Source organism: Lepisma saccharinum, chromosome 7 (genome assembly GCF_977018435.1).
Source record: "Lepisma saccharinum chromosome 7, izLepSacc3.1, whole genome shotgun sequence".
In the NCBI taxonomy this organism is placed as follows: domain Eukaryota; kingdom Metazoa; phylum Arthropoda; class Insecta; order Zygentoma; family Lepismatidae; genus Lepisma; species Lepisma saccharinum.
In genome coordinates, this window is record NC_139235.1 from 10,407,848 (window position 1) to 10,421,822 (window position 13,975).

At 38.3% G+C, this 13,975-nt stretch overlaps 1 protein-coding gene across 1 annotated transcript in view; it reads left to right on the forward strand.

Annotated features, from left to right (window-relative positions):
- Positions 1-11,376, forward strand: part of LOC145989727 (uncharacterized) — a 233,195-nt gene extending 221,819 nt beyond the window's left edge. The window contains exon 10 of the mRNA XM_083124993.1: positions 10,243-11,376. Within this exon, the coding sequence (XP_082981119.1) occupies positions 10,243-10,441 (199 nt within the window). The 3' untranslated portion in view covers positions 10,442-11,376. The remainder of the gene's footprint in view (positions 1-10,242) is intronic.
- Positions 11,377-13,975: the final 2,599 nt, after the last annotated feature.

Consider the following 13,975-nt stretch of genomic DNA (forward strand, 5'->3'; position numbering starts at 1 on the left):
TGCCTTGGCATCCTGTAAAATTACTTGCGCCTTATCAAAACAATTTCTTTCTATGAAACTTAATATGAAATATTAATGATGACACTGTAATCCAAGAAGACATTGATCAATCAAGGTATTCCTATTTGTTTATCAGGTGTCAAAACATGTATTTCAACTAGTATAATATAATACAATTCAAACAATATTTTGCAAAATGGTTAACGTAACCAGTAGCCAAACATTGTCTGTAGTGATGCAAGAGTCTCCCCTTTGAAGGAAATACAGTCCGTGGTGGACTAAGGGACCCATGTTTTAATGTTTTAGCAAGTACAAAAAAATATATTACAAATTTTTTACACAATTCATTAAAGTGTAGAAAATTTGTAACCATTATTATTTAATTAATTTGATTTTCTTGCATAACACAACACAATGGGGTTGTTGGATTCTCTTTATATTCCTTTGTGCGTAAAAATCTTGCATACTGGAAACTAGAGGGAATCATTATGAAACATGATTTATAAAGGGCTCCCTTAATCAGTTCTGCAGAGAGGCCCAAAGTTGTTGGTACATAATAATTGTCTCTTAATATTATCGACCTGTACATATCAAGTAGATGCAGTCCCTATTAGCCTATTTATGTTAAACTTTATATTCTTTGGCAATCTGGAAAGGTCATTATCGAAATATTGCTATTTGATGTTGCTCGAAGTTATTTTTTTGTTTTTTGTAGTTTCAAGATATCATCCCTTTTCTGTTACATATCTCTTTTGGGGGAGGGGGCAAGTGCTTTTGTGTACCCTGCTATATCTGCCAATGCGACACAATATATTAAAAATTTGCCCCAAATTTGCCCCCTCTAGGATTGACTTCGCCCCCCCTACAAAGAATTCCTGGCTATGGGACTGCCACTTCTGATGTCACAGAGAGAATTGTTTATGTAAACAGTACAAATTCCCAGCAGGGTTTTCCTTAATTTTTTTCATAGTGTTCAATGTAACGTTTTGGGGTATGTGCCATCTGAGATTATTTTTTCTTTTGTGCATCTGCACCAGCAGCACTTAACCTACTGCTACTAACATTTTAACTGCATTAGCAACTGACTTACCACCTAATCAGTAGGCAATGGTATATAAACGTCGACATAATGGTTCTACCAGTATTCAGTCGCAATTCGTTCTTGTCATGGTTTCAAACTTATTAGACAAATTAATGTTGAAATTCACACTTCACCACTTGTTGCACAGTTTTCTCGTATTGCCTTAGATATATTTCTTGGAAAACTTCTCTCAACTTTGTCTTCCACATTCTTCTAGGTCTTCCAGATAGTCTTTCCCCACCATGCTTCCAGCCGAAACTTTGTGCAAGTCGTGAGTATCTTTTTCTTCCGCCTGCACTGTCAGCTCCTTTTTTTCACATTTTTCTCAACTTCAATCTTCAGTAACATCGCAAATAGGGGACTCACATTACAAGTCCCTGACACACATTTCTTAGCTCTCTCAACATTTATGCTTGTCGAAACTATTCCAATAGAATTAAACACTTTTGTTTCTTTTGTCATTCTATTTTCAATTTTGCTGTCCAACCATGTATATACTGTACATAGTTTTAACTCTATATTTTTGAAGCACCTATTAGTAATTGTACTATATTAGTTCATACTTCACAACCATTTACTTCTTAGGCACAAATTACCACATTTTCATTTGTTTTTCTTATTTACTGTTGCTTTCCTGCCACTTTTGGTTAATTGTAGGAATGAGGACGAGTGGTGATCAGTGGTGGTGATTAGGGGGCAGTTACCCTACCCCCTCACTTTTTGCCACTTTTGTCCACACACTATATGGTCTCTTAAGGGGGAGAGGGACAATTTCACTGTTGCCAGCTTCCCTCATTTGGACCCAGATCTGGCTCTTTCGTGCACTCGTTTGGCTGAGGACTATGGCACCCGCCCCCTGCCCCACTATGATACCATCATTGGCTCCGGCTTACATAGACAACTTCTGTCATAAGTATACATCTTGTACGTGACGTAATATTGTTACATTGGCTGCGTCACCCCACCCCCTCTTACATCTCCAGCTACTTTTCTTATAGCGCCTTGGCTGACGTGAAGAGGGCGTAATATTGTTATCCGGGAATACTTTTTTTTTTCAATTTCATACGACCTTCACTGGATTATTGAGATGGGTGATGCTGCCGGATCTAGTTGGTGAAAACTAAGAATAAATTGCCATCACTTTAAAGCTAACTGTAATAACAGCACCCCCTCACCCACACCCCCACTCATTTGACACCTAAAATTGCCCTAGGAGGCACTTTATCCAGTTTTGTAAATCTAGCTCCTTGAAAGTTTTTACTCCATTTACAGTGGAATTTAGCTCTTTTATGTGCATCAGATTTGGCAACACTGCCAGGATGGCCGTAGGAGGCAAGGAGAAATACATTGCTCTTATGGAAGTATTATTTTATTTGTTCTCTCGGGAGTATCAAACTGCCAAAGGCATAGAAAAATATATCAACGGAAAAATGACAGACTGAAGTAGTAATTGGCAGGCGGAAATGTCGAAACTTCCATTTGATTAGCTGTAACTTTAAGATCAAGTTGATTTCCCATAAGGAATACATGGGTTTCTAAAAATTCTTATTCATCATATTTTTCAAACATCGTATCTAGCTTAATAATCAACTTTAAAAAACACTTTCACTTGCAACATGTGGAGAAATTCATCCTCCATTGAACACCAGCTATTCTCTTCAGTAGCATTGCCCATTCAAACGATATTGAAATAAATCCACAACTGGTGCGAAATTGTCCCTCATCCCCTTAATGCTAAGCGTTGTCCATTAAGAAAAAGTACACTGTCCTTGCCCCCCACCTTTTGTTTTGGCACTCAATCACCGGTACTGATGGTGATTAGATGAAATTGATGAAGGGACACCTGCAGAGATTACACAAGGCCAGGTTGGGACTCGAATCTTGGAACTTCAGTGATGAGATCGAAAATAATCCACTTAACACACTACGCTACTGACCCAGTGCAATTCACATCAAACTGCAACCTGTACAGTTGTCATTAGCATTCACAAAACTTTTTCTTCCATCTCTTTTTTCACTGCCTATTTACACTAAAGACATATCAAAATTGTTGAAGAGATGATTTATTGTAAAAAAGAACTTGAGGTGTGTGTGTGTGTGTGTGTGTGTGTGTGTGTGTGTGTGTGCGTACACGTGCACATGTGTTAGAGAGATGGGGTTGAGTGTGTGTATGTAGGCATATGCATCGAAATTTCATTGCTCAAGGTAGTAAAATAGTCGCATGTGTCCTTAAGAAATTCATAGCTCATTTTTAAAGTAATTTTATTCGCAGATTGTCTGATGCCACCCCCCAACCTTGAAAATAATTCACATAAAGCATCCCCCATCTAGATTGATGTGTGTAAGCATCCCCCAAACTACTTCAATATCTCCATGTTGAACCATACATGCATCCCCACCTATCACAAGACAGGATCAAGCATCCCTCACCTAAGAATTTTCACTTTGGACTTACTGTTACAACAAGCACACAAGTTGTTTTTTACTTGTTACCATGTAAGTCGTGCACCTCCCCGATTGTGTTGTAGTAACACTGTTGTCTTGTAATTAAGGGGTACTGTACTGTAGTGGAGGCACATTTCACAGTGGTTTGGATCGCACTTTAAACTATAGGTTCACTACTGATCAGTCTATCTGAGCATAATGTGGACTTATAAGAAACCCTAATGTTTCATGTCACATTCTCCTTTGCTCTGTCCGGGGTGACCTTTACTGTTTGACCAGCGATCCGAGAGCTCTCGAGTTTTCTGCGCATGCCCGAAGTAGAAGAGTCCAGTCGTAAATTGGGGGAGTTTGCGGAACCGCTTCTCTGAAACGCGAGCAGCGCGAGTGTCACGTGGGGAAAGAGAGCAATGTTGCCAACCGGAGAATATTGTCACAAGATATTGGAAGTGCTCTGGCCGTGGAGAGGCGTCTTTGCAAAAGCTGAAGTCTTGAACGTAGCGCCAGTTCGGCATCTTTGACCCAACCTCAGAGGAAGCCGACTGGACCCGTATCTGGTTTCGAGCCACCACTATGGGCGTCTGGAAGGGGGGGACGCCCCCCTGAAAAATGAAAGTCATCCAAAAACTATGTATTTCGCACATATAATTTCATTTTAGCCACAATAATATGTGTTAATTATTGCATGATCACCATAAATTCAAATTTAAGCAATGCGTTTTTAGGGAACAGCACTATTTTTGGAGAAAATTTGCCTTGTTTGCCCCCCTTGGAAAAAAAACCTTCCTTGCCCCTCCCTGGAAAAAATCCTGCGGACGTCCATGGCCACCACCTGTTTTTTTGTAAAGCGATGTTATCACTTTTGCCTGCAGTGTTTAGACATCCATTCATTCACTGCGACGTTTTACTCCCAAGGTATTTATATTATATATAAAAAAATAGCACAGCACAATAACACTAATCGAGATTCAACTCTTCAATACCAACAGTGAACCTAAAATTGGCAATCGGCATGGTTGTGCATGTCCCTCGGTTTTCGTTACTTATGTTCTGGTGGATAAGCATCCTCGCAGATTGGTAACACTGTTCAACGTGCAACCGCGAGTGGCGTTCTCGCGCCTGCCTTCCTATCACCAACCACCCCTTTTTCTTGGCACTTTGCCAACTGGAGCTCTCTGATCGCTGGTCAAACAGTACTAAAGGTGCACAAAAGCCAACAGCCAAGCCCATAGCTAGAATTGATCTTCAAGGGGTGGCTCACGAATTATCAGGGGGGAGGCTTTGTAAACCAAGTCCATTTCTCAAAAGTTTAATAGTATTAAATGAAGTTAAATTGTGTGTGTGTGCGTGAGGGGGGTATTAAATTAATATAAAGCCATGCCTCCAGGGGGGCGCATGGGTTATCAGGGGGCCTTTGTAAACCAAGTCCATTTTTCAAAAGTTTAATAGTATTAAATGAAGGTAAATTATGTGTGTCAGAGTCATTAAGTTAATTTTAAATATAAAATTTAGAAATATCATGCAAATACTACAGTTTTTTCTATATCTTCTAAAACATCTCTTGAAGTGCTAATGACTGCTACTGACACCATCCCTTAATACATACTCCATACAACTTTTGATGATACAGATATTTATATCATACATGTTAAAATGTACAATATTCACTTCAATCATAGTGCCTACCCTACATTCCACTGCCGGCCAAATAAATAAAACTTGGTATCTGTTGACATTTGACGCAGATGCGGAAGGAATGTGAATAATGACATCAAAGTCACAGATTTCTGATAAACGAGAGTCTGCAACAGGGCAGGGAAGGTACAGATCAAGAAGACTCCCTATGAATGAACTTTTTAAAGTCTAGAGAATCTTCGAAACACTTGTCGCTGCTTAGACTTCTGCCCATAAACAAGATGAACGAACAAAGTTGTGAACAAAATAATATATTCTGTCTGCATTTTCACTCTTCACCCCAAACAAATTAGAGTACAAAATAGTTTTACCTAATGTCAAAGGGGCTGGCAGCAGTGGCAGGGGGGCTGGCAACCCAGTCAGGGGGGTCAGCCCCCCTGGCCCCTGCCTGGCTACGGGCCTGTATAAAGCATAAAATTTTGAAATATACCAATATTACAGTTTTTTTCTATATCTTCTAAAACATCTGTTAAAGTGTTAATTGACTGTTACTGACATCACCCCTTACTACACACTCCATCACTAATTTTGATGATACAGATATTTATATCATACAAAAAAATGCATAAATTCAATCATAGTGCCTACCATACATTCCACCCCCGGCCAAAGCAAAAACTCCCCTTCATTCCCAAACTTGAGAGCTGTTGACCTTTGACGCAGATGTGGAAGGCATTTGAATGATGAATCTCAAAGTCCTAGATTTCTGTCTAAAGGGGAGGCCGCAACAGGGACAGCAAAGGTACAGATAAATGAACTCCCTTACTAAAGAACTTTCTAAAGTCTAGAGAATCTTCTAAATAGTTGCTTAAGACTTGAGCTCATAAACAAGATGAACGAATATAATAGTTTCTGTTCATGTTCTGTGAATTCATCTGTCACCAAGTTGTGACCAAAATAATATCTGCTGTCTACATTTTCACTCTTCGCTGCAAACAAATTATACAAAATAGTTTTATCTAATGTCATGGAGGCAGATGGCAGTGCCAGGGCTGAGCCCCCCCCCCCCCCCCCGTCCCCTGCCTGGCTACGGGCCTGAGTCAACCCCACTTTCATGTAGGACTGTGGCAACTGCAGTGTTGCAGACCAACTAGGGTCTGAAGTCTGGACGTACAATCAGTATAGTCCTCTGCGTGACTGTATTTTCCTGTGTTTTTGTTCATATACATATGTGCTGAGCATCAATTTACAACCTCAGCTTTTAACCTACATAAAGAGATTTTAGTTCTCAGAGACAAGTGTCGATTTTGGTTACAGTAAGGGGCTTGACCCCATAAATGTGTCAGGTGCTGACACACCCAAAATTCTTTAATTTCTTTCAATCAATCAATCCTTTGTTCAGTCATTTATTTGTAAATCATCAATGATCGAGATTACAGTTGTTTTAATCTTTACCATTTCTGATTTATGAATCTATGTCTGACTAGCAACCGTAAGTTAAATGTTACCCCCATGCTGATGAGGCGAAGCTGAAGAAATGAGTGTAAGTTTACATGTAAATGCAGATGCACATTTGGCAATTTGTGCAGTGTCACTGTTCACACTTCATTCTTTCTGTTATGACAAACTGGTCAATCACATAGGGAAGAATCCAAAATTGAAAAAAAAAAAAAAAAAAAAGAGTTTTATATCGGGATTGGCCCTACATTTTGAAGTGGGATTCTAATCACTGTGCTACGATGATTTGGCACACACAGGAGATGTACTGTGTAGAAATGTTATAAGGTAAGATTTATCTCCGTGCTGGAAGAAACTAGGCACTGCCAACATCCCAGTGTTTCCAAGGCAACAGATTCTGTTGTGGTAGCACCGACAGAGAAAATTCCACACAGGTAAAAAAAAGCAACAACAAAAAATCAGGTGAAACTAAGGCTGGTTCAGTAGCTGAGTTGGTAGAACAATGGCATGGTATACCACAGACCTGGTTTGAGCCTTGATCGAGCCTGCATTTTTCATGAAATTTCTACTATCCTATATGTTTCAAACGGGGATCGAACCCCAGGCATCTCGATTACAAGATGATAAGTGTTTTACTAGCTAAATATGATAGATAGTGTTTATGGACCTAACCATGAATGAAGATCCAGGTTTTGTAATGTAGTTTTACATCTGTTTTATTTTACATCCGAGACAACTTAAATCCTTGTGGATTTTCTATGTAGTTGAACCCACTGCAGAATGGATAATGATATAGGTAGAGATGTGCACGTATATATTTAGAGTAGTGGTATGGCATGACTTTTTCAAAAGTGTTACCGGCCATCAGAAGTTATCATCTCCACCCTACCAACCCCCACCCCCCAAAAAACTTTGATCTGGATTTTTGTTCTTTTTTCTTTCTTTCTTCAATTCGCTCAATGATTTATTTAGCTAGAATCACTCCTAGAAAGAACTACCACTCATGAGAGTTAGCGCGAAAATCCAGTGAATAGTAGTGGAGCCTTGTCAACCATCTCTGTTACTTTGCAAAGAGGTGAAAGGGGAAGAAGAACAACACATTCAGGTCAGTTTGAAGTTTCTGCATTGAGCAGATGACAGAATTCCCCTCCTCCAGCGGTGGGAGGAAGTCCAGATGTACGTACTACTGTTGCCAACTTAGTTTTTTGGAGCAAGGTTTGTCCAAATCACGAATCGCATCAAGTACTTATCTTTTCGTCTATTACTAAATGGTCTCAGTTGTAGTTAAATCCATCTTTGGCTTTGCAGTCTAGCTCTTGTTGCTTCAGAGAAATAGGTGGGATTTAGCGTTTTTCTGGAAATCCAATGTGACAACAACTTGTTGATCCGGTAGGCTGCAGCGGCAACAGGGCCCCTAAACAGGCATATGAATAACCCCCTAGCACACTTTCCTCCAAGTCTTTCCCTGCTGTTCCCTTGCATTTGCGGGCACCGTTTCCTCTTGCCTCTTGAGGGTAGTGGAACGGCCTGTCTCTTCGCTTTTGTCGGCTGCAGAAAAAATGTCCTCTGGAATATACACTCAGCTGCAATACTGACGGTTAACTTATTTAACAATGTTGTTATTTTATTGAGATAAAACTTTTTCATTTATTACATTTTGCTGTTACCTGCGGTAACACCGGTTACATGCATGCCACACCACTCCTCTGATTTAGAATTAATTTCATCAATACAGAAGAGAAAACTGGTTTGAATCCTATAATTAAATTTCCTCTTTAACTTTTTAAATGCCAATGCTCCATTTTTGGAAGTTTTTTAATTGGGTTACGACTACGTTGCTCCAAAATAGCAAAAGCTTTATTTATATCTTAATGAAATATAAAATAAGTAGATTACATTAAAATTAATGTTCATCATTTATATGTGATGTGTATATATAATAAATATTTTCAAAATTTTCATTTGGCAGTCCTATTTCAGATTTATTCTTTCGAGTAAAGGCAATAAATGATAAGAAACCGAATGTGGAAGAATGTGTTGCTTTAAAATGGTGTTAATGTTGCTTCCCTCTGCATGTGTCATCACAATAAGCTGTGTCTTTCTCTTCTAGGACTTTCCATTTTTGAAACATTGACCACTAACGATGTAACCCATAAGTCTGGAACCATAGGTATTTTTCATATTATCCTTTTTTCTGTTACAGGTAAACCATGGCACTGACTAAGGAGGAGCGAATTAAAATTATTTTGCTGGTGGTGACTTCGAACACATTCTTTAACTGTGTTGTACAATAATAAGTTCCTAACATTAACTTGTGTTCTTCTTCTCCTGTGGTTCCAGACTTATGGACACCTTGTACATGCTATTCTATGCTATAGCAAATAGGAATTCCCAATTTCTGTTAGTTCTGTTTGTACTTGTTATATGGGATTTGCATTTTTCAGTGCAATGTGTGATTTTATTGATTTATAATGTTAGCAGAATACTTATTTATATGCATATATATTCAAGCAATGCAAGATGCATATATATATTCAATGCAATGCTGTCTATCTGCCAAAATTCGAATACCTATTTTAATACAAATGAGACACTGAGATAGTATTGTACATATTATTCTCCAGGCAGAGACATGCAGACATCATGAAAAACAGGATGGTGCTCAGAAAGTTAATGTAAGGAGTGGAATGTAGGGTGGAAAGGGCACGACAAAAAATTCTTCCACCCATGGGTATAGAAGGTGTGTAACTATGAGGTGGTAAGAGTGATCATCAGCATAGTCATAACCTGAAAGATATGGAAGATTGGTGGGCTCTAGCAAGCCCACACAGTGATTCATTTCATCTTTGTTTTTGCATCGGGTCCAATCCACCTATGTGCCACCTCTTGCAGATTAAATTAAGATAGAGAACAGTATAATCCCAACTGCAACACATGTAAGTAAGTTACTTTTCTGTTTGGCAGAAACAGGAGATGTACTACATAGGAATTTCAGCAAACAATGCAGATTCGACCAGGACTTGAACCTCCTGTGTCTCGGACAAACCTGCCATTTCTCTACCAACTGAGCTACCGAGCCAGCCCTGCTTTTGACAGATTTATTCTCTCTTGCTTTTTTACTTGTGTGGAATTGCCTACCAATTTGTTGCCTTTGAAACCCTAAACTCGATATGCTGACCAAGGTAAAAATTTATTTTATTTTAAAACATAAACTAAATGTTTTTTATGAACATTTATTTTCATTTGTACTTGGTACAGAGTCTGAAGAAGACCTTGCTAGAAAGTTGAAATGTAATGTTTAGTTTATGTTTTAAAATAAAATAAATTTCTGCCTTGGTCAGCATATTGAGTTTTTGGTTATCATGAAAACAAGGCCTTTGAAACCCTGTCGACATCAACGGCATCTAGTTTCTCTCAGTCTAGAGATGTCACCTTACTAAATGGCACACACAGTAGATGTACTACAGATATGACATGGTATGCCAGAGACCCAGGGTTCGAGTCCTGGTCAAGTCTGCTATTTTCGCTGAAATTTCTATGTAGGTAAGTTTCTTGAAAAAGTGTAATGAAAATGAAGTCTTACTTCTGCGTTCATGAATTAACATTACATACCTTTTACTTTACAGGTATTCTTTAAATGGAAAACCAGGCTACACTTCTGGTGGTTCTACAATGAATTCCACACGCTCTGTTTCCACAAACAGCGATCACTATGCCATTGTTCACTCCAGGCCTGGAAGTCGCTATTCGGCTCCAGGATCACACAAAGGTGCTTCACGGGGACCGGGCTCAGCTGTTGGTTCACATTATTCAGGAAAAGTGTGATTTAGACAGTGGATATTTTGAGACATAAAAAAAAAAGTGAAAGTGTAGCATTAAAAGATGAAAGAAAAAGTTCATGACTTGACTTTAGTGACCATTAACATAAGACTAATGAAAACTAAAGTAAAAAAAATACTAATACAATAACAATTGTAGTAAATGACAGACTTTATTGTGTCCGGTTACAAAAGAGAAATCAAGAAGTACACGAGAGGACGTGGATGACCAGGCACCAGCAGTGCACTAACAGCCTTATAAGCAGTGATAAAATCAGTTCTGCTTAAGGATATAGCCAACTGTTTGTAGTGTAACTATAACGGAGTGTGATCGATGCTAATCGTGCCTTCATTATCACCTCCAATGGATGGTGGTTAGTTATATATATTTTTACAACAAATGATAAGTCAGTAAGGAATTAAAATGATTTTACTGTTCGTCTGCCAAATTTTATATACTCTTTTATAATTTTTTTTCATAAAGAAATGTTTTGTGTGATAGTCACAAAGAGAGGAAAAAATGGTTGATGATGCAGTGTACGGGAGTACATTTTATTGGTGCTGGATGAGACATTACATTGCAAGTATGATCAATAACTTTAAAAAAATATATTTTAGATGAATTCACATTGATTGTACATATGCTTGTGTGTAAGTGTGTCACGACTAACATAATTTCATGTTTTCATTCTTGAGTACACAGTGCTGTGAAAACAATGTCTATATTTTTGAAATCTGTACATAAGGAACTTTTATTTTTATATAAAAAAAGAACTAAACAAACAAGTAAGTCTGTATAATATAGAATAAGTGTGTCTAAGAAGAAGAGTACACTAAAACTTGTATAATATCAACATAGTTCCCTTGAATATTATTTTGTACTTAGTACCTAACAATTGTCATTTACTATTTCTAGACTGTACATTTGTGTTAATAAATAACTACACAAAAAATGTATGATGTGTTTTTCTTATGTTGTGTATTGAAGTGGTTACAGGTTGACCAAGACGAGATAAACCTTCTGGTAATGTTATTGAATTTTCAACACTAAGGAAGTGAAACTAGCATGGGTGATGCAATCAGCTGCTTGCCATGCAGTCCTTTCACTGCATTGCCAAAATGTGTGGAGTTCTACAACACATCGTTGTCATCTGTATTCCATGTCAGGGGTTTGTGTCATTGTGAATGGGAAAACTATACATATTGAAAGTAGACATAATACGTATTTAATGTTTGAAGTTTTTGTCAACGAAGCAAGAGAGGAAAGTTATACGTGTATATATACAGGGTATATAAAAAAATACTTCACAAGAAGAAACAGTCATATTTCTCCAAAGATTCAGCAGATTCAACAATAAAAGATATTATTTTCATTCAAAATCGAAATTACATAAGAACTCGTGGAATACAATATGTAACATTGTTATTCGTACACGGATTTTCAAAGAAAATGCTTTAATATCTGAAAGGAAATACACTCTTTTGAAATTGTTTCTTTACAATTCAATAACTAATATCATTAGGAACATAAAATCTTAGCCAAATTCTGTTTAACGAATGACAATAATAAATTAAATAAAACTGAAAGAGAAACATGCCATTTTTTGTACAACTTTTCTATTCGTACACTTAATAATATAAAAGAAGAAATAATATTCAGAGCAAATTGACTGACAGTTCTAATACTTGGATGCGTAACCTTTAATTACTGCTTGACACCTGTTCTTCATAGAATTAACCAGTTTCCGATATGTTTCAGAGCTTATTTTTTTTCCACTCGGCTTGCACAACAGTTTTCAACTCTTGTTTGGACTTGACGCCTGCTTTATGGACTCGCCTCTTCAAAATTGCCCATAAATGCTCAATGGGATTTAAGTCTGGACTTTGAGCTGGTGTTTGTAGCAGTTTGGACACATTCCATATTAGCCAATTCATGTTATCTCGCACCTTATGCTTACTGTCATTCTCTTGTTGGAATCTGTAGATAGGCAGCATGTCCATTTTTTGGACACACTGCTTCACATTGTTCTTCAAATGTCCAAATAGACATATGCATCCATGATACCATCAATGAACTGGATGGTACCAACACCTTTGGACGACATACAGCCCCAAATCATTAATGACCCACCACCGTGTTTAACTGTTGGAACTGTGTTAATGTGATCATTGTCTTCATTTGATTTTCTCCAGACCCTATTTATCCCATCTGACCCGTATATATTAATCTTGGACTCGTCTGACCATATGACACTATCCCAAAATTCCTGGTCCTTGTGGATGTGCTCTTTCGCGAATGAAAAAAAAAGATTCTTTCAGGGGAGTTAGTAGAATGGGCAGCGGCGGCTCAAGGGGTAGAGCTGCCGTGCCATGGCACTACCCTCAGAAGAAATTCATACATCGCCAAGTAAAGTTAAATGAATACATTAATAGTTTACAGACAAGGAGATTCAAATCTTGCAATCGGTCAAGCTGACGTGACGACTGCCCCAACCTCTTCACTGCATTGCCAGCTGTTTCGTTTGTACCCTCGTGCCGCGAAAGAGCTGGCCTAATCATGGACCTAACAAAGTTGACACGTGCAGAGGGTTGAAGAAGTCTCAGCGAGGAACATTTCCACCATGAGCCGAGAACAAAGTGGCAGGGGGCGGGGTTAGCCCATAAGAAACCGTGCCAGTCTTAGCCTGGCCTGGCGAGGGAACTTTCGCAGTGTTGACACGACACAGTTGCCACCTTCAGGAAAACGTTGCTAAATACGACTGGTTTGTAAGACTCGTTGGGGAAGTAATTTCTGCCTACTTCTGGAGAAATGAACCTAATATTTTTCCAAAGTTAAATTAACATTTTTGATAACAGATAGATGCACCAAGAGGGCCATCCAGACTTTTAAAAAAATATAATATGATGATGCGAGTTTCCTTTGGCATTTCAACAATTTCTTTTCGTAACAAAGATTTTCGACATCCAGTTAGAATACGTGTGCATGGGGGAGGAGAAGGTGATTGGATTTGTTTTTCCTTTCCTCTTGTAATTGTTATATTTTTAGGGAAGTTTCCTGTAGTGTATAAAGATAGGTTAGTGAGTGAAGATGAATCGGATTAGTACGTTATTACTTAAACACATGTTACCAAACGAGGACAAACATCTTGGCTAGTGGCGCAACCTCAAGGAGGGGGCGAGGGGCATTGCGGAGGTTTTTTTTCTATTTACTTGATCACATTGGCACTACCCATCATAGTTGCTGCCGGCCGCCACTGAGAATGGGTATAATTTGGATCAAAGGATTTAGGGGGTTAATGTGCCCCTCCCAAAAATTTGAGAGGGGGAGGGGTACAATGTAGCCCTATACCTGTGACCTCCATGAATACAATATTTTTCAATACTTTTATGCTAGTTCATTATTGTAAGCACTGACTTTTTATGTCTACACAACTATTAAGGCATTTTTTATTTATGTATTCAGATGTACTATTAAGTAGATGCTACGGAAGAGAAGTCATTAGTTTAATGTGCAACATTGAACAGGAAAACCTCTATGTAA